The sequence below is a fragment of the Colias croceus genome, chromosome 2 (assembly GCF_905220415.1).
Source record: "Colias croceus chromosome 2, ilColCroc2.1".
Classification (NCBI taxonomy): Eukaryota; Metazoa; Arthropoda; class Insecta; order Lepidoptera; family Pieridae; genus Colias; species Colias croceus.
The window spans coordinates 7,006,590-7,023,828 of NC_059538.1; the positions used below are offsets into that span (position 1 = coordinate 7,006,590).

General features: G+C 32.9%; 2 protein-coding genes across 2 annotated transcripts; one reads left to right on the top strand and one right to left on the bottom strand.

The window, feature by feature from the left end:
- The first annotated feature begins 359 nt into the window (after window positions 1-359).
- Window positions 360-11,320, top strand: LOC123705728 (glutamate--cysteine ligase catalytic subunit). The gene is made up of 11 exons (XM_045654712.1): window positions 360-832; window positions 1,012-1,123; window positions 3,290-3,473; window positions 3,606-3,778; window positions 5,918-6,117; window positions 7,082-7,278; window positions 7,493-7,664; window positions 8,498-8,695; window positions 8,859-8,993; window positions 9,243-9,424; window positions 10,014-11,320. The coding sequence occupies exons 1-11, from the start codon at window positions 581-583 to the stop codon at window positions 10,183-10,185; spliced, it is 1,977 nt and encodes a 658-aa protein (XP_045510668.1). The 5' UTR covers window positions 360-580; the 3' UTR covers window positions 10,186-11,320.
- LOC123705729 (beta-catenin-like protein 1) lies at window positions 11,311-15,302 on the bottom strand. The gene is made up of 12 exons (XM_045654714.1): window positions 15,095-15,302; window positions 14,815-15,009; window positions 14,443-14,721; window positions 14,197-14,356; window positions 13,740-13,831; window positions 13,518-13,649; window positions 13,132-13,280; window positions 12,842-13,017; window positions 12,588-12,754; window positions 12,413-12,508; window positions 11,555-11,651; window positions 11,311-11,457 (listed from the first exon to the last, which is right to left on the bottom strand). Exons 1-12 carry the CDS (start codon window positions 15,122-15,124, stop codon window positions 11,369-11,371), a joined length of 1,662 nt encoding a protein of 553 aa, XP_045510670.1. The 5' UTR covers window positions 15,125-15,302; the 3' UTR covers window positions 11,311-11,368.
- Window positions 15,303-17,239: the final 1,937 nt, after the last annotated feature.

The following is a 17,239-nucleotide window of genomic DNA, read 5'->3' on the forward strand; positions in this document are numbered from 1 at the left end:
TATGTGGTAAAATTGAAAGCCGCTGGCTGTCATTAAACACAGAGTAAATAATATACTAGGTATATTGTACGTCGTACGCACCAAGTAGGCAAGTAACTAATACTTAATCTGTGGTACGCACCAAGTACGTTCAATACTACCTAGTCATAAAATGTTTAGTGATTCTTATTTTTAGCTCTTTTTATACGAAGGGTAATATTGTGAAATAAGGTTTGCGGTAGTCTCTGTTTTATACATAGGTTTTAAAGGCTACATGGGGGTTTCTCGAGCTAAAAATAAATTTTAAGTAAGTTTTATACAATCTACGCTGAGGCATAGTCAAAATTTGACTTTGACATCACCTGACAATGACAGAAAATTGTTGTCTTTCTGATGTCATTTGTATTAGTTGTGTAAATTGAATTTTTAAATTAAATATTTTGAGTACAAATGAACTTAGTCATACTTACAATCACTATGAAACATATATAATAACAGACCCGTTCGCATTATATCCTCAAACTAAACACTCAAATCGATTAAATTAACTATACTTTACACAATATTTCACCACCGCGAAGCCAATTACTGTATACAGTAAATGAACATTGCTTCAATATTAGGAAAATTCTGTTATAGTGGTGTATGTTTGAAAAGTGTGTGCAAATCGCGTGTTAATCCTTTTAGAATCCAAGTGCTTAGAATGGGATTACTTACCGAAGGAAGCCCTTTGACTTGGGAAGAAACAAAAGCTTTAGCAGAACATGTGCGCCAGCACGGAATTGAACAATTCATTAATTTATATAAGAAACTCAGAGATCGTACTGGAGATGTACTTAAATGGGGGGATGAGGTAAGACTTTAATTTTTTATTTAATTTAAAACTTCCGTGTTCTTGTACGTAAACTAGGTAACTATGGTGCTGTGTGGTGGACATAATGTTGCGGCCCTTGGGTCGGTAACCATCCGTCCATTTTTGTAAACATGTCGGAAATATAAGTTATTATAAAATTATAAAACATTGTTTTTCAGGTAGAATATATTATAGTAAAATTTGATGATGAAAATCAACGTGCAACAGTTAGCCTGAGAGCTGATGAGATTCTACCTGAATTACAAAAGAAAGAACTAGAAGATCCTCAAAGTAAATATTATTCATTTAAAATATGTTTAAACTAACAATAGATAGGGAGGCGAAGAGGGGAATTTTCTGCAATACTCAAGCGTGGCAGTTTAAGATATGAGAGATACCTTAGACCTAATAGAACAACCTTTTTCACTATTTAGCTCTATATGTAGTGACGCGCGCCTAGGATAGACGATCAGATTAGTAAAAAAAAATCGATAGTCTGAAATACTCGAGCGCGTCAGATAAAGATATTGGGGGTTGATTTTAGTGTTTTAAGACTAAATTTAACTAATCTGACCATAAGTCCTTGACGCCGCCGAGTTATAGGCTCGCGAACTTGTAAAAAAAATACGTTAACCCGGCATTCTCGAGCGCGATTTTTTTTTTTTTATTTTGAAGAATATAATCTAAAACTTACTAAAAACACAAAATCTGCCAGTTTCCGCTTGACCGGAAGTCTGGAGGAGCCATTTCGTCTTCCGAAAAACGCGTTGCAGCATATAAGTCGCGAACTTTACTTTTTCAAAAAAAAAGTTTAAATAACTAAACAAAAAAGGTAATTTTATTTTACAAAAAAAGGTCTCTTTTCATTTTTGTCGAATGTTTAATTTTTTTTTACTTGAAGCATCATAAAAACTCAAACTCCCGGTTTTTTGAGTATATCTCGAAAACTGAATTGGTAAGAAAAATTGATATGAAATAACGATAATTAAAAAAAAGAAACCCACAAACCTTTTTCGGTCAGATTAAGAGAACCCACCAACATTTTTATCAGATTAAGAAAATATGCTTTCAGGATACCTAGATAAAACTCCCCTATGAAAATCTGACGCGCTCGAGTATTTCAAAAGGACTTTTTTTTCTGCATTTTCAAAAATTCATCGTAACTTATCGTCATGCCGTAATCGTCAGTTTTTTTAAGGGGAGCTTTCTTGGGGCCTAATTAACACCCCTTCCGAAAATCTGACGCGCTCGAGTAAATTTTTTTTTTGTGCATTTTTGACGAATTTATATGCCTAGCCCCACCACGCAAACCGGCAGATTAGTATACCGTTGTTATCAGAGGCACTTGGGGCATACGTAGTATGAATATCTGACGCGCTCGAGAATGCCCAAGTAACTGTTTTTTTTTACATTTTTGAAAATCCGTACACGCCAAACCCACCGCTAAAAGGGTTTTTACCATAGAAGCTTTTCTTTTCGAAATTATTTTCTCTTTCGATTTTGATAAGTCTCGACGACGCCGTTGAATTACGCCATTTAGCTACCTCGCCTCCCTATCTACAACTACTCCATATTTTTTTTATATGATGAATCTGGTCTAAATTTAATTTTTTGCATGATAATATGAATTCATTTTTACTAAACCTACTGTGTCATGATTGAATTGCTTTATAATGAATTGACTTCAATGTAATGGCCTTCATACTTCATTGCACATGACTCATTGTTGGTTTAAAATATTAAGAATAGTTATTATTTAACTATTTATAATATTTTATTATCAATTATTGTAATCATTCAAAAAATTTTGTATAAAATATATGAATTCAAAATATTCATTTAGATCTTCTCTGTACTATCTTTATGTAGAAGCAGTTAACTGTTATTAGATAAGATAACACACATAGAATGATGATTGTTCAAAAATGCCTTGAACAGATTACAGTCAATAATTAATTGTATGTTATTCATACGTAATGCTCGTTTATATAGGCTATCTATCAAATTGAATATACGCTGTCTATCAAATTTATGAATCAATTATGTACCTACATAACAAAAAACTTGTTCTTACAAATCACTGAAAATAAAAAAATAATTAGTTATTAAATAATTTCTCAGTTTATGACTTTATCAACGCTGCTTGGAAAACATAAAGGATAACTCAACTTACATGTTGAATAAACATTCAGAACGGCACTTGTTTAGAAATGTAAACTTATAGGCTTTCATGTTATTTGAGTGATATTTCAACAACAATTGTTCAAGACCATAAAGTGAATTATTTCATATTTTCTATATTGATATCCTGCAAGCTCATTTATAGCATTTGTAAAAAACATAATAAATATTCTAGTAATTATTAATGGTAGTTTATTAGTAATAAGTACTTGATTTTAATTTGTTTATTCAGTATAAATGTGTGCTAAGTTATCCAATTTGTTATTTACTTATTAGATGTAAAATCTTTGTGGCGGCCAGAGTATGGTGCATATATGATAGAGGGTACACCAGGAAAACCTTATGGAGGCCTTTTAGCACATTTCAATATTGTAGAGGCCAATATGAAGTTTCGTAGAGCTGAAGCTAGTACATTATTGAAAGATGGTGAAGTTATAATGAGTATTACAAATTTTCCAAGGTAATGCAATATTTTTCACATTGATATATTAAAATTGTTAGTGTATCTTAAGAAATTAAATTCATTTAATAAATATAATTTCTACAACAAATTTGATTTGAACTTTGAATTCATATTGATAAATGTTTCTAGGTTAGGCTGTCCAGGGTTTACAAGCCCACCTTACGAACCAACACCAAGTTCAGGTGTAACCAGGTCACACTTCTTTCCTGATGAATCCATCTATCCAGGGCACCCTCGCTTCAAGACCCTAACATCTAACATAAGACACAGAAGAGGGGAGAAGATGGCAGTAAATTTACCAAGTATGTTACATTAGCATTAGACTAATAAATAACTTGTATAAAAAATATTTGTATAAAACAATAACATATATAAAAGTTTTATTTTCATTTGAGCAGGAGCCAGGAAGTATATATATCATCATATATATATCATCTATATCATCATATCTATACCGCAAGTGGTAAAAACATACTATGATAATATCAATGATTCAATGTTTATTCTGCAAGTCATTAATTATAAATATATAGTAAAAAATATGGTGTATGGTTGTTTACAATTATTATTAGGTATTTTTTTTATTAAAGCGCAAGTCATGTGCAATAACTCTTTTGCTTCCTAATTGAAGCTAATAGTTTTTGGGTGTTAAAGTTTACCAATCTAAATATTTATTGTTGAATAATATTATAGTGTACTACGTAAGGAAAAAGCAACTATTAAAATCGTAACTAGAAGCGTTTATCCTTGTTTATCAATGATGATAATATGTCATCATGGCGCATTTACACATTCTTGTGAACATCGCCTCGATACTCAAACATCGTCACAAACCATTGTTCAAACAATCGTACGTAATTTCGTGAATAGTGATCGTCTTAAAAACTGCTCGTAACGCGAATAAGACAATTATATGCATATTTTTACATCTGTTCGTTATTGTCTTCTTATAGATAGGGAGGCGAGGTAGCTAAATGGCGTAATTAAACGGCGCCGTCGAGACTTATCAAAATCGATAGATAAAATAATTTCGAAAAGAAAAGCTTCTATGGTAAAAACCATTTTAGCGGTGGGTTTGGCGTGTACGGATTTTCAAAAATGTAAAAAAAAATAGTTACTTGGGCATTCTCGAGCGCGTCAGATATTCATACTACGTATGCCCCAAGTGCCTCTGATAAGAACGGTATACTAATCTGCCGGTTTGCGTGGTGGGGCTAGGCATATTAATTCGTCAAAAATGCACAAAAAAAAATTTACTCGAGCGCGTCAGATTTTCGGAAGGGGTGTTAAGTAGGCCCCAAGGAAGCTCCCCTTAAAAAAACTGACGATTTCGGCGTGACGATAAGTTACGATGAATTTTTGAAAATGCAGAAAAAAAAAGTCCTTTTGAAATACTCGAGCGCGTCAGATTTTCATAGGGGAGGTTTATCTCGGTCTCCTGAAAGCATATTTTCTTAATCTGACAAAAATGTTGGTGGGTTCTTTTAATCTGACCGAAAAAGGTTTGAGAGTTTCTTTTTTTTAATCATCGTTATTTCATATCAATTTTTCTTAACACCCTCAGTTTTCGAGATATACTCAAAAAACCGGGAGTTTGAGTTTTTATGATGCTTCAAGTCAAAAAGTTTTAACTTTGGACAAAAATGTAAAGAGACCTTTTTTGTGTAAAATAAAATTACCTTTTCTGTTTATTCAAACTTTTTTTTTTGTAAAATGTATCGTTCGCGACTTATATACTGCAACGCGTTTTTCGGAAGACGAAATGGCTCCTCCAGACTTCCGGTCACGCGGAAACCGGCAGATTTTGTATTTTTAGTAAGTTTTAGATTATATTCTTCAAAATAAAAATAAAAACAATCGCGCTCGAGAATGCCGGATTAACGTTTTTTTTTTTTACAAGTTCGCGACCCTATAACTTGGCGGCGTCAAGGACTTATCGTCAGATTAGTTAAATTTAGTCTTAAAACACTAAAATCAACCCCCAATATCGTAATCTGACGCGCTCGAGTATTTCAGACTATCGATTTTTTTTTTACTAATCTGATCGTCTATCCTGGGCGCGCGTCACTACTTAAAGAGCTAAATAGTTAACAAGGTTGTTCTATTAGGTCTAAGGTATCTCTCACATCTTAAACTGCCACGCTCGAGTATTGCAGAAAATTCCCATCTTCGCCTCCCTATCTATTAATTTACATGAAAGCGTAAATGCATGATCACATATTTGATTACTTACAAATATAAATATAAAAAAAAAAAAATTTCATGTACTATTAAATAGTGGAGTTGAAAAAACTACCGTTTAGCATTACAGTTTGATTAACCTAATCCTGTCCTATGTCTACTACTAGGAAATTTTATTCAATTTTGATTTATTTTTTAGCGTTTTATGCATTTATTTACAATTTTAATTTAACGATATACATATAAACGTTTCTTTACAGTATTCCGCGATGTCAATACAAAGATACCTGTAGATAATTATCACGAGCTTGAGAAGGGAGTGGCTCAGCCCGATTGCGTGTACATGGACGCAATGGGGATGGGTATGGGCTGCTGTTGCTTGCAGCTTACGTTCCAAGCATGCTGCATTACAGAGGCCCGCACTCTCTACGATCAACTAGCACCTTTATGCCCAATTATGGTGAATATAAATTTTTGGTGCTTTTAAGTTGGAGAAGTAAATAAACTAAGTACTTTTTACTATGTGCAATATGATTGTATTGGTCAAGTGATTTGAATGCAATAATTTAAAATTGCATGACGTAGACGACTTTCGCCGTAACATAGATTCATTGAAATCTTTAATTACATATTATTATCACTTAATCTAATATCTAATATATATTATAAAGGCGAAAGTTTGTAAGTATGGATGTATGGATGTTTGTAACTCTTTCACGTAAAAACTACTGAACCGATACAATGAAATTTAGCACACATATAGAGGGTAACTTGGATTAACACATAGGATAGTTTTTTATCCCGGAAATCCCACGGGAATGGGACCTATGCGGGTTATCCTTTGCAAACGCGGGCGAAGCCGCGGGCGGAAATCTAGTAGTCAATAATTCTACATATTAACATTTTACATTGTAAATACAAGTACGTAAAACTTCTTTGGTTATCAATCCGACACAAGGTTATCGACTTTTTAATTATTTTATGAGACTGTAACTATGTCTAAGAGCAACATTCGGTTGAATTTTATTAAAATTATACTTGTGAAAAACTACAAGGCCAGATATCAACAAACAACTAGATATTTATTAAATGTTTTAATTCTCTACTAGCTAAGAAAAAAACCTTATCTGTGTTATGCTTAATTATAATTTCCTATATTTATTTAAAATGCGATAATGTTATTTTTGGATAAAATATAAACGATCAATTAATTTTTTTTTGTTTCAAAGATACTACATATAGTTAATAATAATTATTTTTCTAATTTTTTTAATTAATGAGTTTTTATCGCTTCAATACGCGACTTATTTTCTGATTTAAAAACTACGATGCCCCAGATTTGAACCAAATGTGTGATTTCCACTCATGAAAAATTGAAATATTAATATATCCAAGCTTATTCCTTTCATCATTGCGTGTTTCAGTTGGCCTTATCGGCAGCGTCGCCGATATATCGCGGCTACCTCACGGAGGTGGACTGTCGCTGGAACGTAATATCCGCGTCAGTGGACTGCCGCACGCGGGAGGAGCGTGGGCTCGAACCACTAAAGAATAATAAGTTCCGAATTCAGAAATCACGCTACGACTCCATCGACTCCTATCTGTCCCCGGAGCATGAGAAGTGCGTGAACTTTTTAAACTACATATTAACTTTTTCGCTATCGTACTTGTTAACGTTTAGCTCAATAAGATATGGAAATGACTCATTTTACTTTGTAACTTTCGAAATGATTGCAAATTTTTCATAATTTTTTTGGGAGTATGAAGAAAAATATTAAAATTTTTAGTAATTAAGAGTAAAAAAGTTATAAATGTTATCATACAATTTTTCTCAGATACAATGATATTCAAATAGTGCACGATCCCAACATATACCGACGCCTTCGCGAGGGCGGCATCGACCACCCGCTTGCGTTGCACGTTGCTCATTTGTTTATTCGGGATACCGTGTCGCTGTTTTCTGAAAAAGTCAACCAAGATGACGAAAATGACACTGACCATTTTGAGGTAGGCATAAAATACACCATACCTTTTTTTAAGCTTAGTTAAAATGTTAATAATGAAGTTTTGTTAAAATAAAATTCATATTATTATATTCTATAGTAGAGCCATTTTAATAGGCAACATTTGACAGTTCAACAAAATTCAACAACGTAACCTAGTAACGACGACATAGAATAGCATGATATTTCGTTTTGTTAGAACTGCACATTTGCTTAACTTTTTTCAATTACGATTACATATTTATAATAATAATGACCGATACAAGTAATTTTAGGATTTGATTTTACTGATAAACCATTCTAAACATAATAAACAATTTCTGATTTAAAGAACTGACGTCGCTACAATTTTGTGTCAATTAACCTTTTTTCTTTTTAAATACCAGAGACGTTACTCTAAAAATCGAAATCTGACATCTAGAATCGAATGCATTGATTACTTCGGAATAAAAATTATCATAAATTGTTGACATGTGTTTCAAATTCGATTGACAAATGTTTTAAGCCCGTATCGATTAATTCACGTTAATCGATGTTTTTAAGCAGGTTACCACCCTATGAAGATAAAATTGATAGACGTCAAATGTTGCCTATTAAATTGGCTCGACTATACAAAACAAAATGGCATCAATTAATTAATATGTATTTAACATCAATGTACATACATACATTTTTTTTAAAGAATTAGCTGTGGTGGCATTATCAAATGTAGGTTAATATTAAGTACCTTAAGTACCTATAAGTTTTTAATTCTAGTATACTTATAAAGGAGTGTCATGTAAGATCTTTTTAATACATCGAATTGACGCGTTCAAATAGAAACCCGTGATGTTCTAGAACATTCAGTCGACGAACTGGCAGACGATGCGCTTCAAGCCGCCGCCGCCGAACTCGCGTATCGGCTGGCGCGTCGAGTTCCGCCCGTGCGAGGCGCAGCTCACGGACTTCGAGAACGCGGCTTATGTTTGCTTTGTGGTGCTGCTCACGCGCGTTATACTGTCCTATCGGTTGAACTTTGTTCTACCTATCAGTAAGGTATGTTAACAATTTATAAAAATTTGTAAAATAAATATAATTTCTCAAATTCAATCAAACAAAAATAGATTATAATTAATATAAAAATTATAAAAAAGCAGAACTAATGAGGACTAAAAGATACTATCATATATACAAATTACTATGAGATGTTATTGTGCAGGTGGACGAGAACATGCAGCGCGCACAGCGGCGCGGCGCGTGCACTCAGGAAAAGTTCTGGTTCCGACGCGATGTGCGCTCGCCTGACGCCGACGTTTACGCTGAGATGACCATCAACGAGATCGTCAACGGAAAGGCATGTTGTTAGACAGTTATCCGTTTTAATATATTCTAATCAATATCATTTTTACTAGATCTTGTTCCAAGGGGATCACTTCAATTGTTTTTATACAATATGTATGACATAATTTGATTAGTTTGTAGTATTTCTATATTTAACGTTGTACATTATAAGTTGGAATGATGTGCCCCAATCCACCTATCGTACTCGATGGAGCGTACTTGCTTGAATCTAGCGGTCTATTGACAATACACGTGTCCCCAGGACGGCGTGTTCCCGGGTCTGGTGCCGCTGATCGAGTCGTACCTGTCGGGCATGGACGTGGACGCGGACACGCACTGCTCGGTGCAGCAGTACCTCAAGCTGATCCAGCGCCGCGCCGCCGGGGAGATCTCCACCATGGCCACCTGGATGCGCGAGTTCGTCACGCAACACCCCGCCTACCAGTGAGTCATTCATTTAAATATTAACAAATACATCATCATCATCATCAGCCCATATACGTTCCCACTGCTGGGACACGGCCTCCTATCCCTTACAGGCCATAATCCACCGCGCTGGCCAAGTGCGTGTTGGCGGATGACACATGTCGTCGAACTTTTTTAATTCTTCGACATGTCGGTTTCCTCACGATGTTTTCCTTCACCGTTCGAGCAGTGGTGATGTTACAACATGCGCAGATAAATTGAAAAATCAATTTATTTCCTACGCGCTCGCCTGGTCTCGAACCACGGACTTATCGATTCGAAGTCTAAGGTCTCACCACTGAGCCACCACTGCTCTCAACTTAACAGATACATTTAAAAGAAATAGAAATGCTACTTAATCCGAATCTATGTTTATGAAAGTGATAATCTCTGAACAGAGGATAAAACGTAGAAACTAAAAAAAATTGAGAATTTTAGAAAATCTATTAGAAATTTTCTTATATTGGCCGGTTTATAGTTTTACAGTTTTCAATATGAAATTTATTAGGTATTTCGATTAATATTAGCTTCTATTTCCATTATTTTGATTAAAATGTTACTATTTCAGGAAGGACTCGGTTGTGTCGGAGAAGATAAACTATGACTTGTTGAAGACCGCCCACGGTATACAGACGGGCTCGATCGCGGCGCCCACGTTGCTCGGCAGCAGCAACGTATCCAAGACTAACGAAGACATTCCCAAAGCATTTACTAAAATGATGAACAAAGACTGTCCCTAAACTTTACCCACAATACATACACGTAGTGCCTTCCGACTAGCGGCTTTGGTTTTCGGTTTTGTTACTATACTCACTCCTACAATTATAATGAAAAATGTTTATTAGTTATATGTGTGAGATGGTTAAATAGTTCTTTAGAGGGTCTTTAGGGTCTTACATGGAAATCTAAAAGGTTTATGAATTTTATCTGTGAAAGTATAAATTTTAAATGACATCCATATTAATTAGTAATAATTATTCACTGAAGTTCACTCAGTACATTTTTTTTATTTCTTTACTCATGATTATATGACCACAAGAAAGTCTTAAGTCCAAAATTGACAAAAATACAAATTGTTTTTCATAGGATGTATCGTTTAATAACGCTGTATTTTTTTCTTACTTTTTATATTATGTTAGCTATTAGTTTATAACAGCATTACAAACATGCACTTTTGAGTATTTAGAAAATTTTATTAGATCCTATTAGGATTATGTGCAAGTTTACTATTAATTGCCGTTGTGTGTGTTGAGAGAGGTTGTGATCGATTTTATTATTCGAAGTATATTGTTTAGAAACCAATGAATTCAATTATTTTCGTCGACGCTGGACGTACTATTTTACAAATTAAGGATATTGCTGTCTTATTTATATAATTAATAATGTCACAAAATTAAAATTGCATCAACTGTTTTATGTTGGAAATCATAGAATAAGTAAGTGGCTCTAAAGATAAAACGTGCCTTTAACAAACAGATGTGCAATAAAATAAAGTACTTATGTTTAATTTTTTAAACTATAAAAGTTGCAATATTTCTATTTTTACCTAATCAATTATTTTTTAATTATTTCTGCTATTGTAATCATTATCCTTTTCTTCTTTGCTGATAGTGTACTTAAGATTGCGGTACAAATAAAATTACATCATTGTGTTTAAATATGCTACAAACGAACATATTGAGAAAGAAAACAATTTTAATTATATAATTATCTGATCATGTATTGGTACTTATATTTCTACATTATGTATATTGGCGCTACTTAAATTGTTACGTAAGGTATTATATTATATTGTTGTTAAATGTTACCAACTATTAACAGGTGACACAAATGTGTTAACTCTGATTAGTAATAAAACGACTATAACAGCTCAAATATATTTATTTTTATTTAAATTCTATTTATCTAAAACTCGAGAACACTCTAGAACTTATCAACAAGTTGAAGTATGTGTTGTTGTTCTTGTTGTCGCCATTCTTCACTGCCAGCATCACCTAAGTTGCCAGCATATTCTGAAACAAATAGTAATTATGAAATACTATTTTTTAATTTAAAGAAGGGGTGATTCTACTTCTAAATACAATTAAATTAAGGCTATGATTTATATACCTCTCATAACGTGTCTTATTATCTTCAATGAACCGCCTCTTAAAGATAAAACACGCTGCACACGTTGCTTTATTGATGGCGGACCTGCTGTGCATACCTGAAAAATAAGAGCACTTTATCTTATACTGTATAAAATATTAGCTTCAATACAAAAAGCAAGGAACCTAACTGGTATACCTAAAGTTGGAAATTTTGAAAAAACTTCATTTTGGCGGCAAGAGATGAAACATGTGCCAATCGATAGTACATCAAAATACAAATAGGAAATACTCTTTGGTAAAATGTCGTAATTGATACGGTTTCGGAATAAATAAGGGTTAAAAAAAATATTTTTTTTTCAGTTTTTTTAATTATTTGTTACTTCTTACACTTAAAGGTTAAAACAAAGCATATAAAACTTCTAATTTGTAAAAAAAGGGTTTTAAAATGTTGCATTACTATCTAAACCAAAGTAATAAACCAACTTTGGGCTAGGGATACGCACGTGCGGTGCGTCACTTATTACAAATTAGAAGTTGTATATGCTTTGTCTTAACATTTAAGTGTAAGAAGTAACAAATAATTAAAAAAACTAAAAAGAAAAAATTTTTTTTAAACTCTTATTTATTCCGAAACCGTATCAATTACGACATTTTACCAAAGAGTATTTCCTATTTGTATTTTGATGTACTATCGATTGGCACATGTTTCATCTCTTGCCGCCAAAATGACTTTTTTTTTTATCGCAAATTGGTAGGTATACCAGGCTTCATACTAAAATGTCCCATGCTCTTTATAAAGGAAGTTATTCAATTTCGTCAACTTTACGCCATTTGAAAATTTATATTAAATAATTCTTGCATTTTATTTTCACCATACCTCTAGTATAATCCTGTCAATGAGCTGCAAAGTGAACAAACCCCCAGACAATCGCTTCAAATACTGTGCATCATCATCTAAATCTTCTGTTTCTTGCTAAAATAATTTTGAGAAATATGGATTAAAATTTTTCGAACAAATTTAATTTCATCTATGTAGAATATTATTTGTATACCTCCATTTCCTTTTCAATACGGTCTACTTTGTCCATGTATTTAAAGTGTAATTCTAATAATCTGTCCACTTTTTCCAGGTCATTTTCTGTAAATTTCGCAAGTAATCTTTGCCGTTGACTGCCTTGACAGTTACGTAACATAGATGATATTATTGATACTACATGCTCTGAAATAAACATATATTATATATAAGAAACATTTTCAAGTATTGTAAATTAATTGCAAATCATTAATGTTTTTACTTTAAACAAACCTTCATGTTGATCAACTGTTAACAATCTTTTTCTCTTTGGTGTTTTCATGAACAGAGGGAATACAGTACGTAAGCCTAAAATATCGACAAACTTATTGCAATTGTCTCGACCATCAGGGCCTGCTAGTGCATGATCCAATACTTTCAATGAGCCATTTCGCGACATCTTTTTCTCCCTACAAAAACATAGTATATACATATTAGTAACTGTTCAATTCATTTTCCTAAACAAAAGTTTTTCATGAAAATATAGATATTATTAACATTTTATTTATACAACAGTAACTAACCTTAACATAAGATTCATAAGTTGTAGACCTTCCCCTCTCAAGAATCGGTCTCTATTGCTAGGCTCCATGAGAGCGCAACATAATGAATCAAACATGTTTTCCATTGCCTCTTGCTCCTCAGCACCACTTGGATCATGCCTTTTGTAAAACTGAAAACATAGAATCCATACATTTTCATCTTTCTCATCTTATAATATTTTGTTATTGTACTCATTTTTACTTTATAATTTAAGTTCTTTTGTTTAAAAAAAATACATTGCAATAGAATAACATGTACTGCAACAAATTATTTTTCATAATTCATGAAAAATATTCTCATATTATAATGTTGATGATCATCCACAATGCAGAAAATATAAAATATTAGGGCAAATAAAAATATTTACAGCTAACTGTTGCAATAAGACATCAATGCCATCAAGTTCTCCAAGTAATTTCCTATTCTCTGGGGTGTTCTGCAGAAGTATGGATAATATTTCTGTTGCATACAACTTGTTAGCATCAAATGGTGCCTTCATCTGAAATAACAGATCATATAAGATTTTGTAAATATGTCTATAGATTATTTAATTACTTTAATTAATATACTTTATGTTTGCTCTACTTACTTTGAGTCTTTTCAAAATCCACTGAATAAAACCCTGTTTGGCAACTTCTACACATAGTTCAGGGCGAAATTCTGTTATGTTTTCAATTATACCTGGGAATAGTGAATTACAATTGAATAATCCATGCTAATATTATAAATGCGAAAGTAACTCTGTCTGTCTGTTACTCAATCACGCCTTAACTACTGAACCAATTTGCATGAAATTTGGTATAGAAATATTTTGATATCCAAGAAAGGACATAGGTTAGGTTTTATCCCGGAAATCCCATGGGAACGGGAACTATGCGGGCTTTTCTTTGACTGCATGGGCGAAGCCGTGGGTGGAAAGCTAGTTTATCAATTATGATATATATTATTCGTATTAACAAAGCCTTACTTTTACCCAGTTACTTGATCATGCTTAATTATCTACTAGAAAAGCAAGACAACATTAAACATAATAAACACAAATATACCTAAGGTATTATGAACAGCATCCCTCTCATCTGGTACTTGTTCATCAAGTCGAGCAAGATTGTGCAGAAGTAACGAAGGACACTCTGCTTCTGCTAGTGCATTTATCAACTCTTCTGCACCTTCCTCACTTTCATGCAATATATCAACATCGGTTAACTCCTATGATTAAAAAGTTAAATGATTTAAGAACAATTGAAAGCAAAAAAATATATAATACTTTATTTAAATCATGTTTAAATTCATACCTGCAATAAATTAACAACTTTTGTAGATACATCTGTATTATCGTGAGATAGTAATTCTAAAATTGAATTAACACATTTCAAGTCCACCAACAAGGGATACTGGTCTGGCACAGTGGCTACAGCACTTAATTCCTGCAGAGCTTCATATAGATCTAACTCACTCTCCATGAATTTTTCTGGTTGGTCAGGAAACTTAATTCTCATTTCTCTGTTTTTCAGAGCCTTCTTTTCGAAATTAAGAACTAGTTTTTTTACAGCAGTTTCATCTAGAACTTCACCCTGAATAATAATAGCATAATATTAACCTAATTCATATTAAATCTAAAATTGATTAATAAGTAAGTAAACATGTAATGTAAAATAAATTTTTACCTCTGTTACTTCATTTTCTACGAATTTAAGAATATCTTCACGTTCTTTGTCAGTAATAGTTGGTTCTTTTGGAAGAGATTTAACAGTTCTTTCTATATCCGATTTTACTAGACGACGTACTTTACTTGACCGCACACTTTCATCATCTGAATCTTCAAGTTCATCTTCATTGGGACGTTTTGGAGTGGGTGTGGGCTATGGAGGAATATAATTAACTATTGAAATATTCATTACAACTACTATTTACAACTAAACGATACAAAATAACAATAATAACAACCTTAAATGAGAGTAATTCACCAACATCCATTTTTGCTCAGCATTAAGATCTTGAAAAAAAAAATATAGTTGTTCAACACCAACAATGCCTGCACTTTATTATTTAATAGCTCTTTCTTAAAATATTACTATATTTCCAAAAATACGAAGACAAACATCACAGCCGCATTTCCCATATTATGATTCGTTATACAGAGCAGTCTGTTATACACATTATACATCCTTCCTCTATGATACAGAGCCAGGCTGTGCAATCTTAGAACATTTTACCGTGCAACTGGGCGAAAGTAATGATACCAAATTGAAAGAGCACCGTCATCTAGTGACAAGTCCTACAGTGAATGCCTTTTTAATTTTGTTGTATTATAAAACCATGTATTTCCGGTTTGTAGATACAGATGGCGCTTGTTGCTGTTAGCCGACTAAGTTGAAAGTACGGTTTTAGTTCATTACAGCTGTAGTGACGAAGTGACCATTTTATTCTTGAATCATTATAATCCGTATGGTGGATGCTAAATGTTACCATTCAAAAAAAAAAAAAATTTTAGTAGTTTTATGTTATCATCATTGTATATATTTTGAGATATAGTTTAAACAAATAAATTATAAAAACTGCCATAATTTTAATTTAATTTAAAACAGTAAAAACTTGATCTAAATAATTAACAAAATTCGCGTCGTAGTAGTTATTTTGTACTTTTTACTTGCAGTAATGAAACAAGCTGTCAACAATCAATGGCGGTCTGTCTGTCGTTAGTGCCGGTTGTTTTTGTTGATAAATTCATCAATTTATAACCTAGTGCTTCTCCGAATCTCCGTAATTCTTCAAGTTGAGCCACTGCTCCTTGGGTTTACGTCGAGTGTTTTCATCAAACTAGTGCTTCTCCGTGAATTCGTTGAGTTGAGCCCTTGCTCCTCACGATTAGCGTCGAGTGTTTGTTCTAGTATTTTTCGAGATAGAGACTCTGAGACTATAGTGCTTCTAAGTGACATTACCATGTCTAGTAAACGTTGTTGTGTTCCTCAGTGTGTGGAAGTCGAAGGTACGTAACCAGACTGTTTCAAACCTGATACCAAACCAGTTCATACGCCCTGTCTTTGCACTGGTGCAATTTGAAAGTAAAACATGGCCTTTTGAAAGTAATGCGCGTACAGACAGGCTTATTTCAATACTCAATACATTTATTGCATTCCACAATGTGAACATGAGGTGTGGCCCTGACGAGCATAACAACCCACTGACCAAGGGCTCTTATAAATATTTGTTTCAAGCTCATGTATTATTATTTTTGCATTACATGAGCTTGAAACTTCTCTGGACGTCATTATTTTTTATTAAGAAAGGGGGTTTATTAAGAAAGTGGGGTATGTACATAGAAATATGCCTGCAACATAATATAATGAAAAGTACACAAATAGTCTCTATGCATTTAAACTGTCTTAAAGATAAATATAATGGAGAAGATGCTCTTAAAAATAATAATTGAAGTAATTCTATATCATAGGTCTGTCACAAGTTTTTTTTCTATAAATGTAATGCTTAAACTCCTTTTTTGCAGGCTCTTACAGAGTTCTTCATTGGTTTCCAAACCCTGATAAGGACATTGCTCGTTTCCGAACATGGGTTCATGCTATTGGAGGAGAAATTTTGAGTCTGAGCAATGAAAATATTTATAAACTTCGTCGAGTTTGTCATGCTCATTTCGAAGAGAAATATTGTTGCCGTTACAACAAAATTTCTAACATAGCTGTTCCAACATTACATATGCCAGGTTGGTAAACTATGTAGCTATATAATTGTCTATTAAATCTATAGTAGCTAAGTATATATTTTAGTAGCTATAGGCTTTTAATGTGTCATAATAATTATGGCACCTTATGTTATTGTCATAATATAACATTAAATTGAAAATAAATGTTGCATGTATTGTATCTAGTAAAACATTACTATAATTTAGAAAGTTTCATCAGAATTAACCTGTTCATTTCAGGAAATTTGAATTAGAATTTGGAATGGAAGATAATATTTATTACCCTTAGGATTTAGAGATATTATTCAGTTTGTTCTTGAATTAATTCAATGTGTTATTCAACATTATTTTTTACAACAGAGAGGTTGTTTCTTTCGTTTCTACACTTTGGTAGA

Bases quoted from the DNA above. Each gene is read 5' to 3' on its own strand.
- LOC123705728 (XM_045654712.1), top strand. From the start codon at position 581: ATGAACATTGCTTCAATATTAGGAAAATTCTGTTATAGTGGTGTATGT. The intron at 833-1,011 runs GTAAGACTTTAA...ATTGTTTTTCAG, and splicing joins TACTTAAATGGGGGGATGAG to GTAGAATATATTATAGTAAA. The intron at 8,696-8,858 runs GTATGTTAACAA...GTTATTGTGCAG, and splicing joins TTGTTCTACCTATCAGTAAG to GTGGACGAGAACATGCAGCG.
- LOC123705729 (XM_045654714.1), bottom strand. From the start codon at position 15,124: ATGGATGTTGGTGAATTACTCTCATTTAAG. The intron at 15,010-15,094 runs GTTGTTATTATT...ATTCCTCCATAG, and splicing joins GTGAATTACTCTCATTTAAG to CCCACACCCACTCCAAAACG. The intron at 11,458-11,554 runs GTATATAAATCA...TATTTGTTTCAG, and splicing joins AATAAGACACGTTATGAGAG to AATATGCTGGCAACTTAGGT.